The sequence below is a fragment of the Cryptomeria japonica genome, chromosome 6 (assembly GCF_030272615.1).
Source record: "Cryptomeria japonica chromosome 6, Sugi_1.0, whole genome shotgun sequence".
In the NCBI taxonomy this organism is placed as follows: Eukaryota; Viridiplantae; Streptophyta; class Pinopsida; order Cupressales; family Cupressaceae; genus Cryptomeria; species Cryptomeria japonica.
Genome location: NC_081410.1, coordinates 116651131 through 116667539, shown reverse-complemented (window position 1 = coordinate 116667539; position 16409 = coordinate 116651131). Strand labels below are relative to the sequence as shown.

The following is a 16409-nucleotide window of genomic DNA, read 5'->3' as shown; positions in this document are numbered from 1 at the left end:
TGAATGATTTCCTTAGTGATTTTGAATGGTTGCTCTTCTAGCCACATAAAATCATCATGAACTCTGCTTAAAACAAACTTAACCCACTGGGGTTTGAATACATGGGGATAGGCTAGGGCTTCAGTTAATCCCTTGATTTTGATATGCTCGTACTTGCTATCCATTTTGCCATCGGTACATAGCTCATCATATGTGTCACTAATCTCAACATGACCAAGTTCTTCAACACGGCATTTGGTGAAGAATCTAACATCTTCGACTAACAAGACTCGATCCAGGATGAGTGAAAAGGCAGTTTTGTCATCCGGTTCAGAGGTGACTTTAGGAGTCAAAGTGTATTTCAGAGATGGCTTCTCCACATTCTTGACAACTACGGGATCTTGGATCTTAGGTGTCATTTGTAAATTTCAGATAAAACTTAGCAAACTATCCTTAGGGTTTGACAATTTACAAACGATAGACGTTTCACACTCGGTAGATAATAGCAATTTGACAAGATCAGAAAACCAGCTTAATAGTGATGAGATTTGATGTAAATACCTTGGATTCGTTTTGAATGAAGTTTTGATCGCCTTGATTCGCTCTGTTCTGCTCTCTTGAAAACTTTGGTGAATGAAAATGACCACGAAAATACCTTTAAGTACACAAAATACCTTATCGAGCTCCGTCTAGGTTAGGTCAAAACATTAAATGCACTCGGTTTACCTTTAACCGATTTACTCTCTTTTCTTTCGTTTTAACCGAGTAACCAAATTTCCTTGTTTACCGACTTGACAAGTTTTCTGTAAAGTACTTTTGATGGAATTTCAAACTTACTAATGCATCTTAACTATGCAGATTTTGAGTTTAGTACATAATAGAATAGGAACGGTTATGATTTTAACCTTTAGAGAATGCAGTCCCTTCATACCTTTTCTGATTAATTTGGAATAGGTGCACGTAACTCGGTAGGTAAGGTGCTTTCTTCATCTGACATGATTTCCTTCTTTTTCCAAATCATCTTGAATTTTTCTATTATCTCTTCAGTGTCTCCTCTAGGTTGATCTCTGCAATCTCCAACTAAATGTCCAACTTTGTGACAATAAAAACATGCAATACCAGGATTTCTCCATGATCTTCAGTTGTTCATTCCAAATCTTATAATATAGTTGGCACTTATATGTCCATATCTTCCACAACATTCGCACCATATCCTTGTATTGTAATCCCATGGTACTGCTGCATATTGTCGGTAAGGATTTGTGTGGGTTCGGTAACCTCTAGTGTTTGCTCTGTGTGTAGATCATATGTGGTTCTTTTGCTTAAACTAGCACTTCTCAGTACTATGTCCATATCTATTGCAGTTTTTACAAAACCCTTTTAATTTTGCCTTCTGATAGTTGTTAACAGACTTTGTCCTACATTGATTAGATGTGTGACCATATTTATTGCACTTGTAACAATACTCATTTGACTTAGTGATATTCGGTTGCTTACCTTTTCTGATCTAGCATATGTTGGCAGTATGACCTTGATTTCCATAGTAGTAGCAAATAGGCTTCTTCCTTTTGATTTTATTCTTGTTTCCAGCTTGCTTTGATGATTCTCCTTTCTCGGTAGTATGAATTTCTTTCTCGGTAGAGTCTTTTCCTTTGTAACTGAGTCCTGCATCTTTGTTGGGTCTTCTTGTATTCAATTTCTCATCCAACATCTTTGATGCTTCATAACTCTTCTTCAATGTTTCTTTGGATTTCTTCTCTGTTTCAAGTTCATCAGTCGACCTTGATACTTAAAGTTTCAATGCTTGATTCTCATCATTCTTTAGAATTGCTTCATGCTGTGCATAGCCTAGTTGATATGTCATATTTTGTTGAATCCCAGTTAACCTTATGATTTCATCATTCTTATCAGATACTAAGACTTCAAGTTGTTGTTTCTCTCTTTGTAGATCTCTTGCTTTATCCTCAGCTGTCCTCAATGCATCTAGATTTTCAGTCATCTGTGTACTGAAATGTTCATGTTCTCTTTTCATTGCTTTTAGTTGATCAGTCAATGCTTTGTTCTTTTCTTTCAATACTCCAATCATTTCTTCAGTTTCTTCAAATATACTGTTCTTAGATGATGTCTCAATTTGTTCCACTAACTCTTGAGAATCCTGCAAGTCATCAGATAATCTTCTTCTTACTTTCAGAGATTTTTGCATTTGCCTTTCCATGTCTGCAATCACTTGATTTGCATGATCAAGCTCTTATTGCATATATACAATCCTCCGAGATTGTTTATAACCTTCCATTGATAAGATCTTTCTCTTTAGGTAGTTAAACCCTTCTCCAAGATTCAAGCTCTGATACCAATTGTTAGGCCCAATATGGAAAGCTAATGTACTGAGAGGGGAGGGGTGAATCAGTACTTCAAAACTTTTCTTGAATAATATATTTACTGTTATGCATAAACCAAATAGTGCAGTAACATAAAATAAAGTTAAAAGAAATAGGTAACAATCATACACGATTCACTCCATAACACATATATTTTGGTTACGCAGAAACTCTTGGTTAGAGAGAAAAACTGCAGTGGGGATGGCACCCACAACTTCACTACTGCAATAATAAAGAATGCTTGGTTAGAGCTACATTTAGCTATTTCTGATAGCTTACCCTGTTAGGAGTAACAAGATCTATTAGATCTACCTTGCTAAAGGATTTTACAACATTTATTCTGAATGTTGCACCTAGTTAGAGGCTTTACAATTTATAGACTTGGTTAGAGTCTTTTACCCTGTTAAAGGTTTCTCTTTCAACTTCACAATATTACAATAAAATCATTACAAATATCTGCATCTTTACATCTGAAATGTTATAGCAGATTCTATGTGCTCAGAATAAGATTACCTTGCTTATAGCATACCTGTGCTCAGAATAAGATTACCTTGCTTATAGCATACCTCGGTAACCCATATAGTAACTCGGTAAACCTTTTTGTTTACTCTGTTCTTCGACTGTTCTCTAAAAACCTTCTTAGTGACCTTTGTGTCTCTGTAATAGTCTTCCTTCATACATACATGCACACACCTTGCTCTTAACTCATGTTGTATAAATAGATCTCTTAAAACGGTGATCCAATTCATTGCTTCGATCTTACAAACAAGATTCCTCGAATGAATAATTATACAAAATATTTCATTGGTTAGATTGATCTCAAAATCATATACAATCTTCTGGTGCAATTTCCAATGTAATAATGGTTAGATATGCCTAGATCTTGTAACACGTTTTCATATGCATGTCCAGGTTCAATGTATCTGGTAACACATTTCACTCGATGAATATCAACTCGATGTGTCATCTTTACTGCTCGGTAGTCTCAAAAAGATACTCAGTAGACAACTCAGTGTATACTGTGTTCTGTAACTACTTTCTTCTGTAACCGACTAGACTATGCATACCGACTTCTCTGTGTGTACCAACTGCATGATTTGGTAGTGCTTAACCGACTAGAATATATAGTATGACTTTGAATATAAAAACTAATGGCAATTTGATAAGTAGTAACAGATTTTAGGTCCTTCATAGCAGATGTGGGTCTTTTTTATTGTAAGTCTCATAATGGAGTTTTTACATGGACTAATATGAGGAGGGGATTTTCTCAAATAGATGAGAGATTAGATAGGTTCTTATTATCTGAGAATTGGATTGATTTGGATGTTGATTTCTCTTCTTCTATTCTTCCCAATATGGGCTCAGATCACTTTCCAATCTCCTTCTCTATTCGAGAAGACAAACCTCTTCACAAGTCTCCTTTTAAGTTTGATCCAATGTGGTTTAGAGATCCCTCTTTTCTTTCGTTGCTTAAAAAATGGTGGGATTCTGCTCCTTTTGTCTCGGGTTCTAGAATGTTTCAAGTTGTTAGAAAGCTCAGCTTTTTAAAATTAAAAATTTGAGATTGGAACTTGGTTCATTTTAAAAACATTTTTGAAGAAAAACAGAGAATTCAGGATATGATAGTAAGTTTGAATAACCATGTGATTCAACATGGCATGGTTCCTTCAGTTTTTGATGAATTAAAGTCTCTCAAATCTCAACTTGATGATATTTTGGCTAGGGAAGAAATTTATTGGAGACAGAAGTCTAGGGAGTTATGGCTTTTGGAGGGGGATAGGAATTCAAAAAAATTTCATTCCTCTACCAAGTTGAAGACGAGTAGGAATAGAATCACTTGTATTCAGGATCAGCAAGGACAATTATTGACTGAGCATGATGATATTGCTAAGGAGGCAGTAAGGTTCTTTAAAACCTTTTCTATCATCAGAAGTAACAAATATTAGCAATTTTGACTCTCATGTCCCTTCTCTAGTATCCATGGAAGATAATAAGATGTTAATGGCACCTTTTTCTCTAGAAGAAGTCAAACAGGCAATTTTTTCCATGAACCCTGATAAGACTCCTGGTCCTGATGGTTATACACCATTGTTTTTTCAGAAGTGTTGGGATTTTGTGGGTAATGATGTTATATTGGCTCTTGAAGAGGCTCGACAGAATAGGTCTATTTTGAAAGAACTGTATACTACTTTGATTTCTATTATTCCTAAGAAGGAGGTTGTCAAGTCTTTTGTGGATTTTCGGCCTATTTCTTTGTGTAATACCTTATATAAGATATTCACTAAGGTTGTCTCTATAAGGTTAGCAAAGATTTTATCTAAGCTCATTTCCTTGGAGCAAGGGGGTTTTGTTCCAAGGAGGGAAACTGCAGAAGGAGCAATTGTAGTGCATGAGGTGTTGCATTCTATCTCCCGAGAAGTCTTCAACTATGATACTTAAGCTTGATATGATGAAGGAATATGATAAAGTAGAATGACATGTTTTGTGTAAAGTTTTATTGAGATTGGGTTTTTCATACGCTTGGGTAAAATGGATTCACTCTTGTATATCTTCTGCAAGATTTTCAGTAATCCTTAATGGTTCTCCCTGTGGTTTCTTCTCCTCTTCCAGAGGTTTGAGACAAGGAGATCCCCTTTCTCCTTTTTTGTTTATTCTTCTTGTTGAATCCTTTAGCTGGGCAATCAGGGCTGCTAGGTCAGAGGGTTTTTGGCAAGGTATTAAGATTCAAAATTTTCCTCAAGCTATTTCTCATTGCCTCTTTGTTGATGATACTCTGTTGTTTGGGTATGCTTCTTTGTCAGAGGCTAAGATTATATCAAGTATTATTCAGGAGTATGCCTTATTTTTGGGTTAGAAAGTCAATATTGATAAGTCTAAAATCTTTTTTCTTAATACTTCACCGTTGGTGCAGCAGAGGTTGCATTACTTCTGGGGTTTTCAGATTGGTAACCTGCCCTGCTCCTATCTTGGGATTCCCTTCTTTGTTAAGCAAGATAAGCTTGGTTTTTGGGATAGGGTAACTTTGGCCATTTCAAAAAGAATTTTTTCTTGGAATCATAAATGGTTGACTTTAGCTAGAAAATTGACTCTTATTAAATTTGTTCTGAGGTATGTTCCTATTTATTTAATGTCAGTTTTAAAGTCTCCTAAATTTGTTATTATAAATTTACAAGATACCCTTCAATTGTTTCTTTGGGATAACAATAAAGATGGCAAAAAGAGGCTACCTTTGGTTGACTGGGATAAAATTTGCCTTCCTCAGGATTCAGGTGGTACTAGTGTTCATAATTTGGAGAATCAAAATTTAGCCTTAGGGGCCAAGTTGGTTTGGAGATTGTATGAGAGACCAAACTCTCTATGGGCTCAGATTATGTTTGCCAAATATCTAAAAAATAGTCCCAAAGAGAGTATTTTCAAATTCTCAAATTTACCTTTCGATTCTATCATTTGGAATTTCTTATGTAAATGTAGATTAGTTATTATTCCCCGCCTCTCATGGGTTGTTCATAATGGAAGGAAAGCTAGGTTCTGGGATGAATCATGGAATGGAAATTGTTCTTGATTAGTATTAGGGATTGGTATCCCTTGATTGGTCCTCTCATCTCTCTTTGGGGTGTGTTTGTGGTAGATTATTTTGACATTGTTCAGGATGGCCCTTTGAAATTAGCCAAATGGAAGTCGATTGATTTCCTTGATGTGGATTTGCATTTGAAAGCGGAGTTTGATAAGATTATGAGTGAAATGTTTATTACTCTCTCAGACTCTGAAGATGAACTTATTTGGTCTGGGAATGCTTCAAGTAAATACTTTGTTAAGGGAGGTTATATCTCCCTTTTACCTATAGCTTCTGGCTCTTATTGGCCTTATAAGTTGTTTTGGCACTCGGCTTGTTTACCCAAAGCTGGCATTTTTGCTTGGTTGGCCGTCTAGGATAGAGTTCTAACAAGCATGAGGTTGGATAGATTAGGCATTACTGTGGCTTTTCCTTGTGTTCTTTGTAATAGGAACCTTGAGTCTTCCTCACATATGTTTCTCCATTGTGATTTTGCTTATGACTGTTGGAATTGGTTGCTGAGTAAATTGAGCTTATCTTTTGTTATTGGCAAGGACCTTACCTCCCACTTTTATTCTTGGCCTCTCATGTTTGCCTCTTCTTTTTATGCATGTCTTTGGGTTATCTCTCCATCTATTGTCATCTTGAATATTTGGTTTGAATAGAATAATAGGGTTTTTAAGAAGGTAAGTTCCTCAGTATCAGATGTTCTACAAAAAATAGAAGCCTCTATTCCAGAGGTTGCTTTGTCTTGTATCTATAAGAACTTGGGAAATCAATCTTCTTTCTTGCATTGGGATAATAGGATTACCAGGGTTTGGGGAGCCCTCTCGACCTTACCCTTTTATGACTCAATCTCCAAGAGTAACAATTCTCTTGCAAAGCGGGCACTGGATAAATGGAAACCTCCTCCTTGGGGTCACTTTAAACTAAAATTTGATGGTGCCTCCCAGGGAAACCCTGGGAAGGCAGGGGTGGGGATGGCTATTTTTTATCATAATGTGCATCTCATTCTTGCTAAATGCCATGATATTGGTTATAACACTAATAATTTTGCTGAGTTTCAAACTTTATCCTTAGGGTTGGATATGGCAATTTCTCTGAAGATCAAAAAAGTGATTGAAGGTGATTCTATGGTTATTATTTAGAGTGTAATGAAGAAGAGATCGAATTGTTGGAAGTTGCAGTATTTGTTGGATCATATTTTACAAAAGTTAGATTCTTTTGATTCCTTCCTAATCTGTCATTGCTATAGGGAAATTAACACAGCGGTTGATTTCCTGGCAAATCTTGCCATTGATAGTAAGGCCCATTTCCAGTTGGTTGATTCATCTGAAATTCCTTCGACAGTTTGGGAAGGAGTTCAAAATTCTTTGCATTTTGGCTGATTGGTTGCCCGCCCTCCTTGATTTGTCAGGTATATTTTCATTTTCACTTTATGGATGACTTTGTATGTGTCTAATACCTGATGTAGAAATAATATTTCTATTTTAAACTATTTTTCATATATGATGCCATTTATAGGGTGAGTATGTGGGTAATCATGACGTATTCAAGGGTGGCAGCATGTGTGATTTGAATGTCTTTTGTTTCAGACTTTCATGGGAATTTGGCATGTGTGAAGTTTTAGTATATGACACGTTCTTGGGCTATTATTGTTTTTTGAGGTTTGGTACTGTATCGAGGCTCATCTTGTGTGAGTTTGTTGGTCGTGGAAAATTTGGTATTGTTCTATGATCATTTTTTTGGTGGTAGCGTCCTCTCCTTCTTGATTTTCATTAATGAATGTCAGATTTTCATTGTTGTTAATTCGTGTGAAAAGTTCAAATCATGGTAGTTTGTAATTGATATTTATACAAATATGTTCTCGCCATCATGGTAAGTTGATGGCAATCTCTTATTAATACTTTCATGTGTTTATCTCATTTATTTAGAATGGGAAAGGCTGCATTTTGTGTTTCATGGTTTTGTGGGTTTCTTGAGTTTTGTTTCTGCAAATGTCGTCTTCCCTGGCCTCTGGGTTATATAGAGTGGTGCTCGAATTTGGGGTTTCGAGGGATGATAATGTGGAGAATTGTGACAAGCTTAGTAAGGTCTTTAATTTGTTTTCTATTGGAGTGGCTTTTGAATTCTGCAAGCCTCTGGGGTGTCGTTGGCTGTAAATTTTCCCTCATATTTCTTATGTTGAGCTTTTGTCTCGGTTTGCTACAATCTGCTATGATGTTTTACTTGACGTTGATTTGGTCTGCCTCTTGGTTTCCACATTCATTTTTCTGTCAGTATGTAATCAGGATATGGTTTCTTTTGCATTGGCTGATTATCGTTTTGATGTGGGGTCTTTTTATTATGGTGGTTTTCTTCCTTGCCATGAGCTCATGGGTAATAGTTGGTTTGGTCAATTATTGCATGAATTAAGAATGGGGCTGATATGTGACACCATGGATGATACACGGGCTTCTATGGATTTTCTATTGTATCTAGTTCTTGATCAGTATGTGGACAAAGCCTGGGTTGTTTTTGAGGCTTTACATTCGTTGCTTTCTTTGAGCTTCTTGTACATTGCTCTTGCTCATTTGGAATTTCCCCTAAGGGTTGTTCCTCCCCCGGATGCAGCTCATGATCCTCTGGTGGAGAGCACTAGTTCTTGGTTTTTACATGTCTGACTGCTTTTATCTTGGAGTTGTGGTATGGTTTTCTGATGTAGATATGGAGATTTTGGCTTTCGATATGTTGGAATTTTGTCTATACCGTACCTTTTGAGGAGTATCTCTTTGGTATCCAGATATTCAATTTGTAATTGGTTGAATCTCCTATATTGGCATTGTTTTTTGACTCCTTGGTGGTGCTACACGATCTTCTGGTGGTTTTTGTTATCCATCCCTTTATTTGGCAACGAGCTGGTTTTTGTATCTAGACATGTCCTATGGGACCTTTGTATAGTTTTTCAGATGTAGGGGTTTGGGTGGTTTTTGCCAGATATGTAACAAATTATGTAAGGGTAGTTCTAGTTTTTTTATTTCAAGGCTACAACTAGAGGTTTTCTTGCGGGTTCTTTCCTGTCGGTATGTCATTTGAACCCATTGTAAAATTTATGAATAATAATAAAGTTTAGTGGCTTGCCCACTTTTATTGAATATATATATATATATATATATATATATATATATATATATTATAATATAATAAATATAATATATAAATCATAAATTATGTATTTAATTTTATATTATAATTTATTTTTTTTAATCATTAAGTGCTATCATTTATGGGGATAGCTCCCTATATTGCTTGAAAATTTTAGGAAATACATAGAAGTTGACCAACATGGACCCGCTAGACCAGATACATCTTTCCTTCTACAAATATGCTATATTTTGCATCATAGAAACATAAAATAATTACTCCTACTTAATCCTAAAATACCCCATGTATAGACCTGCAGATCCCCTGGGTTACACCTAACCCCCAATGGCTTGGTATATCACAGCAGCATACTCACTAATTGCAATTGCATTGAGTGTGGAATTCTACGGAAGCCACTAGTCAACTGACTCAGTTATCCTACGAAATGGCTCCAAATTTCCATTGAAGACTGCACATCTATATATTTCCCATGCCTCTTCCCCAAATGTCTCCAGTCTCTCCCTCTCTTCCCTCCATAATTCTCTACGGGCCATATCTCGAATCTCCTCACTGTTCAATGAATCCTCCTCTCCAGCTTCACTGCCCTCAATGTCTTCTCCTTCCTCATTATCTTCTCCTTCACTCTCCTCATCTTCCTCTGAGTCCGATCGAAGGTAGTTCTTGAATTGAAAATAGATCTTCAGTATACTCACCCTAACGTCTTCCTCCAAACCCAGAATGGCTTCAGCGACCATGTGTGTAATAAAGGGTTTTATGAAGCCTTCTAGCAATTCGACCACACGCTCCTTCGTTTCAATGATATCCACTAGTGGGAGGAGAACGGCTTCCAGCACCAGAGCATCGCACTAATGTCTGTCCATATTTAATGTAATGCCCACTAACCCCCTAACAGAGTCATGTACATACTCTTCAGTTCTGAACAAATTTCTCAACTGAGCGATCAATGAATTTTCGCAGTTTACACAGCTAAGCCTTCCAAAGTAAGCCATGGCCAGCGATAAACTTGCAACACTCCCCAAAATTATTACTACACCAAAGCCCTTCACATTTGCCTTAAGAAGTTGAAAATTGAATTGACAGTCGAAAGCTTTGTCCGGTTCTTGCTATAATCTTTCTCTCAGTAGCCATATCTTTATCCAAATGTTTCTTTTCTAAACTTGCAGAACTGCTCGGGATCCATGTGACCCAACCATCAATTATTTCCTAGAAACCTCGTGTTCGAGTTTCGCCCATTTTTGGTACCCGAGCTCTTCAATAAAATATTTCCTCACTTCCCTTTGCATCTAGTCAATGTCTACCATCTTCTGTAGAGAGATGTTCTCGAAAGAGACAAGCCTTGAATACTATGTGCTATCATGGCATAATTGAAACCATAACGCTTATCCTCGATGCACCCTGCTTATCTCAGACTATCTCTATCAGCCAATTGCAGTTTTGGGAATTTCATCTTTGTCTGCAACAAGGATTGAGGACAATCCGTCCAAAAGCTCCTCCTTTTTAGTCATCTGATTTGGACCAACACAGTCGATTCCTCTATTTTCCAGCCAGTCTATCACCGTGTTACCCTCTCTGTATATGTGTTTAAGGGTGAAACTATTTAAACTATCGCATACTCTTTGGATGTTGGGATGAACTGCCTCCAATTTCCAATTTTTGGATTTCTGTTTGGCTATCCCATTCAAAATAATTTGTGAGTCTCCCTCTATTTCTATGTCCTGGAAGCCATGGGCCACACACCATTCCAGCCTAGCTAACAACCCTGCCATTTCTACCATGTTGTTTGTATTGATTCCTAAAGGACCGTACTTTGCCCCAACAAAGTTGCCAAATTCATCCCTCATAATGGCACCATAACCTGATTTTCCAGGATTACCATGGCTAGCTCCTTCGAAGTTAACCTTTATGGTTCCTCTCTTTGGAGGAGACCAAACTACGTTGGCTTTGTTCTATTTCTTGTCCATTAGCTTGTAACCACTACTTTTCATTAAGTTCCAATGTCTTTCCATCTCTGTGTCCCATGAAGAATAAGAACAATACTTTCTTCCCACTACTTTCACATTGATGACTTCTTCTATGGCTCCTTTAATTTTAGGAATTAGAGTATCAACGGACAGGGCTTCCTCATTAAAAACTCTTCTATTTCTCTCCTTCCATATATGCCAAACAAGTAGAGTTGGACTCACCACCCACAAAATGCTCCATTTTGATTTTATAAATCTGGAAAGCCACGCTAATAAAAAACTTTTTAATGTTTGACTTCTCACCAATCCAAGCTACAAATTGCCCAATAGCCAATCCCAAAATTTTTTAGAGTACGAGCACCAATATAAGAGATGATTCATTGTCTCTTCATTTTCCATACATAGAATGCATACACTCGGACTTGCAATTCCAATTGTTTTCAACCTATCCCCTGTCAGGATGCGACCGTGCAAAGTTATCCAAAGGAATGCCCCTGCCTTGGGCAATACTAATTTATGCCAACACAACACCGATGGCCACTCCACATTCTGATTTCTGCACCTAAGGATCTCATATCCCAAATTAACATTATATTTTCCAGTCTTAGAAGCACTCCATAATAACTGGTCCATTTCATTTTGATAGATGATTTTTTTTTCGGTTTTGAATGTCCTTTAGCTCCAAATTCCTCTCCATCTTCCATTCTCCAACTGATTTCCATTCAATCTACTCTGACTCCATCTGCCCATCCATAATATAATCAACCACATACAAACCAACCACTGCTTCCACTTCATTAACTCATACTGTGTCGTCTATTTCTTCAGCTAAAGAAATATCACCATTCCATGAATCTCTCCAAAATTTAGCCTTTCCTCCATTACCAATCTTCCATGTCAGATGCTCTATTATTATACTCCTGCTTTCCCAAATATATTTCCAAATTGGAGATCCCTTAATCGAATTAGCCACTATAAAAATCCTTTCTGCTTCATATGAATCCAAATACTTAGCAGCCATTATCTTACACCAGGATTTGTGAGGTTGAGTATACATTTTACATGCTAATTTAGCCCCTAGAGCCAAATTGTGCAAGTCCATTTTTCTTAGACCCGCACCTCCCTCTGATTTTATTAAATAGGCTGCATCCCAATTAATGAGTGGAATTTTCTTCTTTTCCTGTGCTCCTTCCCACAAAAACTTTTTGAATAGACTATCTAACTCTTTTGATGCTTTAAACGATAGCCGAAAACATGACATTTGATAAATAGGGATCGCTAAAAGAACAAATTTAATCAATTGGATCCTACCTGCCTGATTTAACCACTTGTTCTTCCAAGAGGATGCCTTTACTTGACATTTTTTGATCACTTCCTCCCACATTCTGTTTTGGTATCTGCCCGGGTCTAACTATACCCCTAAATACTTCAAAGGAAATTTTCCTTGTGGATAACCCATTATTTCCCCAATTTTACTTTGCATCCTCACATTAGTGTTGAAGAAATATATCATTGATTTCTCCTTATTCATACTCTGACCTGATCCTTTTTCGTAATCATTCAATAGCATCTTAATAACCTTAGCTTCCTTCTCAGTGGCTTCCCCAAAAAGAATTGTATAATCAGCAAATTGAGAGTGGGAAATTGGATCAATACTGTTGTGAATGAGTGCACCTTTCCACAATCTTGATTGTACAAGATTCTTGATATTTCTACCCAAAATCTCAGCCATTAATACAAGCAAAAAAGGAGACAAGGGATCGCCTTGTCTTAGACCATTAGTAGCTTGAAAAAATCTTACTATAGATCCATTAACAATGATGGAATATGATACTAAGGAGACACATTGTTTTATACAGTTTATCCAACTAGCATCAAAACCAAATCTTTCAAGAACAGAGAAGAGGAAGTACCAATTCACCCGATCGTATGCTTTACTTACATCCAGTTTAACTACCATCCCCTGAGTTTTGCTCCTTTTCATCGAGTGCATAGTTTCAGCAACAGTGATTATGCTATTTACAATTTCTCTCCCAGGAGTAAAACCATGTTGTTTTGGAGATACCAGCTTGTCCAAGACCATCTTCAACCTATTAACCATAACTTTTGATACTATTTTATAAATTGAGTTACATGGAGATATTGGTCTATAATCAACAATACTTTGGCAACTTTGCTTTTTTGGAATCAGGGCTATAAGTGTATTGTTTATTTCTTTAACAAATTTGCCTTTCCTTCGAAATTCCTCCACTACGATCCAAATATCCTCTCCCATGAATTTCCAACACCTCTAATACAACTCCATTGTCACCCCGTCTGGACCCGGAGCTTTATGCGAGTGCAACTCAAATGTAGCCTTTTTAACTTCATCTTTTGAAATTGAAGCCAAAAGAGATGCGTTATCCTCCTCCAAAATCTGTTTGTCAATGATATCCAAAAGATATTCAACTGATTCATCTCTATCCCCTTCTGAAGATCCCAAGATTTCTTCAAAATATTTGACTGCAATGTTCTCCAACTCTTCTACTTTGCCAACCATTTTGCCCGAGACATCTTTCAACTAGATGATTCTATTTTTATTCCTTTTTGCTTTTAAGGAGGCGTGAAAGAATTTCGAATTTGAATCTTCTGCATCTATCCATAATTCTTTGGATTTGTCCCGCCAAAAAATTTCTTCTCTTAGAAGGATTTCTGCCAGTTCAGCTTTAAGGGAAGTCTCAGCATGGTACTCTTCATTCGACATCCCTTTCTCGATCACCAAATTATTGATCCTATCTAGATCCGCTTCCACCCTCAGTTTTTCAGCAAAAATATTCTTGAAGGATACCTCATTCCAAGTTTTTATTTTGTTCTTGAGATATTTCATCTTTTTGATAAAACAATAACTTGGAGTGCCTTTAAAATCTGTAAATTCTTTCCACCACTTCTCAATGTTTACTTCAAAGGTAGTCTCTCCACCACATACTCAAAAACTTAAAATTACCTTTCCCTTTTGTCAATGGAATTGTACAATTCAGCTGTATCGGAAAGTGATCCGACAATGATATAGGTTGGATAATTGACTCCAGATCAAACTTACCTCTTAACCAGAATGATCCAACAAATATTCTGTCCAATCTCTCGGAAATTCTACTAAAATTTGCCCTCCTATTAGTCCATGTAAATTTTCCAGATTTAGGGACTACATCAAAAAGGTCATTGTCTGATACAAAATTTCTGAAATCTTCCATCACTCGAGCGTTCATACTTAAACCTCCGAATTTTTCTTCATTGTAGAGTAATGCATTGAAATCTACTACCACTATTGCTTTCTCCAAATCAATCTTTCTAAACTGATTTGAGATTTCTATCCAGACCCTTTTCTTTTCTTCTATCTTAGTCGGTCCATAAACATTGAAAAGGGAAAAATTTGTTTCTTCCTGCAAGATTCTTACTTTACAATACATCCAGTTTTCTTGCTTATAAATCAAATCTACTACCACTTTTTCAGGATTCCATAGAACCGCCAATCCACCCTTGGCTCCTATCGCCTCCTAATACACTCCTTCCCACATCTTGCTAAAAGATTTGAAAAAGGAGGCTTTTTCCTTATTAAGCTTGGTCTCTTGCATCATTATGATATCTCCAAAAATTCTTTGAATAGCCCTCTTGACCAAGCATTTTTTGTCAGGAGTCAATAGACCCCTGACATTCCATGTTGTTATTTTCATTGTTTGCCAAGGGAGATTCCTACTCCCTTGGTTTTCTTAATAAAATCCAACACACTAATTATACCTTTCTCATTAGCTCTATCCTCTCTCTTCTATTTATTGCTTCTTCTGCCCCTTACTCCTTTTGTTTTCCCAACAATACGTTAGTTGATTGGCTGATGCTTCTAGGATCATTATTCTCCAGTTCATCAATTAGATATGGTTCATCATCTGAACCCCTTTCGTATTCAAATTCAATATCTGACAACCCTTTCAATTTAGAGGTTGAGTCTCTGAAGCCCTCCTCTGTATTGATTCTACTATCATTAATATATCCTTCACTAGATCCAACATTGATTTCCTTCTGCTTTAGCTCACCATCTTCCATTGTTGCATCCTCCATAATTTTCAACCTAATTTATGAGTCACCATCATTTTCCTTTTGCGATGTAATTGTTTCTAACCTTTCTTTCTCATGAGTCTTTTCAACTTCTGCATTTTGTAACTTTTCTTGGAATTCAACCGTTTTCTTTTTTCCCTCTGATATTCTCCTCCAAATCTGTCTTGGTTTTCTAAATGTCTTGTTTGCCTTTCTGACGAACATCTTGCAATCCTTCTCTCCATGGAATTTGCTTCCACATCTAGGGCATCTTGGTATTTCTTTATCAATCTCCACTTTTTGAGACCATTCCCCATGATCAGATACCAATGTTATACTCTCTGGAATTCTTTTGACTGCTGCAATTCTCATGCGAGTGCATTTACATATGTCCTCTGCATAGTCAAAGCCTATTTCCAGCAATGTGCCCAATGTTCTACCTATCTTCTCCCATAATTCCTCACTCCAGTATTCTATCGAGAGATTATATAACCGAATCCAAACCGGCTCGGAGTAAACAGCCAACGGGGTAGGGTCAAAATGAGGTGTCCATGGTTGGATGTAAACTGCATGCAACTTGATGAACCAGTTTCTATATGTTAGTTCTCTATTTCTCTCCTCCTCTTCTTCGAACAGAACTACAAAAAATCCTTTGGCAATGAAATTAGTTACGGTTCTTTTTCCCCAATTACATTTGACCCAATTCCTTATTTCCTTTCTTGGCCAGTTAAGTCCTATTATTTTGGCTATTACTGCATAATCTTCCCAAAACACCACATCCTCCTTTAATTCTTTAGAAAAGTCTATTCGAATATCCTCTGTGTGCCCTCCCTTTCCGCCATTAAAAGGTAACGGCATTGCCGAGTAAACTTTTTTTGTTCCTAAATTTTAATTCTTAATTTTATATTATAATTATAATATATAAATAATAAATATAATTTATAAATAAGTAAATATATATTGAAATTTTTTAAATATTATTTTTTATTTTCAAAATTTTCATAACTTTTATATTAAGATATATAATAAATCTAATATATAGATAATAAATTATATATTTAATATTGTTTTTTTAATTTTAATATATTAAATTTATATTTACATTGTATGTTATTACGCTGAGAGGTGTATTAATACTCACATAATGGATTGATAGATATGCGCGATTAAAAACCCCCTATGATTAAAATTGACACCTGTCATATTGTATGACACTGTCATAATTACAATTAGTTTTACTATTACATAAATAAAAATAATTTAAATTATTTTAAATTGAATTAAAATAAATAATTAAAAATCAATTAAATATATATTAGATTTTAT

At 36.2% G+C, this 16409-nt stretch overlaps 1 protein-coding gene across 1 annotated transcript; it reads right to left on the bottom strand.

Moving 5' to 3' along the window:
* Positions 1-13575: 13575 nt before the first annotated feature.
* Positions 13576-15107, bottom strand: LOC131876516 (uncharacterized). The gene is made up of 3 exons (XM_059221938.1): positions 14868-15107; positions 14095-14434; positions 13576-13919 (listed from the first exon to the last, which is right to left on the bottom strand). Exons 1-3 carry the CDS (start codon positions 15105-15107, stop codon positions 13576-13578), a joined length of 924 nt encoding a protein of 307 aa, XP_059077921.1.
* Between the last annotated feature and the right edge of the window lie 1302 nt (positions 15108-16409).

Coding starts and splice junctions, on each gene's coding strand:
- LOC131876516 (XM_059221938.1), bottom strand. CDS start 15,107: ATGGAGGATGCAACAATGGAAGATGGTGAGCTAAAGCAGAAGGAAATC. Junction 14,435..14,867: donor GCATCAGCCAATCAACTAAC/GTATTGTTGGGA, acceptor AGAATCTTGCAG/GAAGAAACAAATTTTTCCCT. Junction 13,920..14,094: donor TGGATCATTCTGGTTAAGAG/GTAAGTTTGATC, acceptor AAGAATTTACAG/ATTTTAAAGGCACTCCAAGT.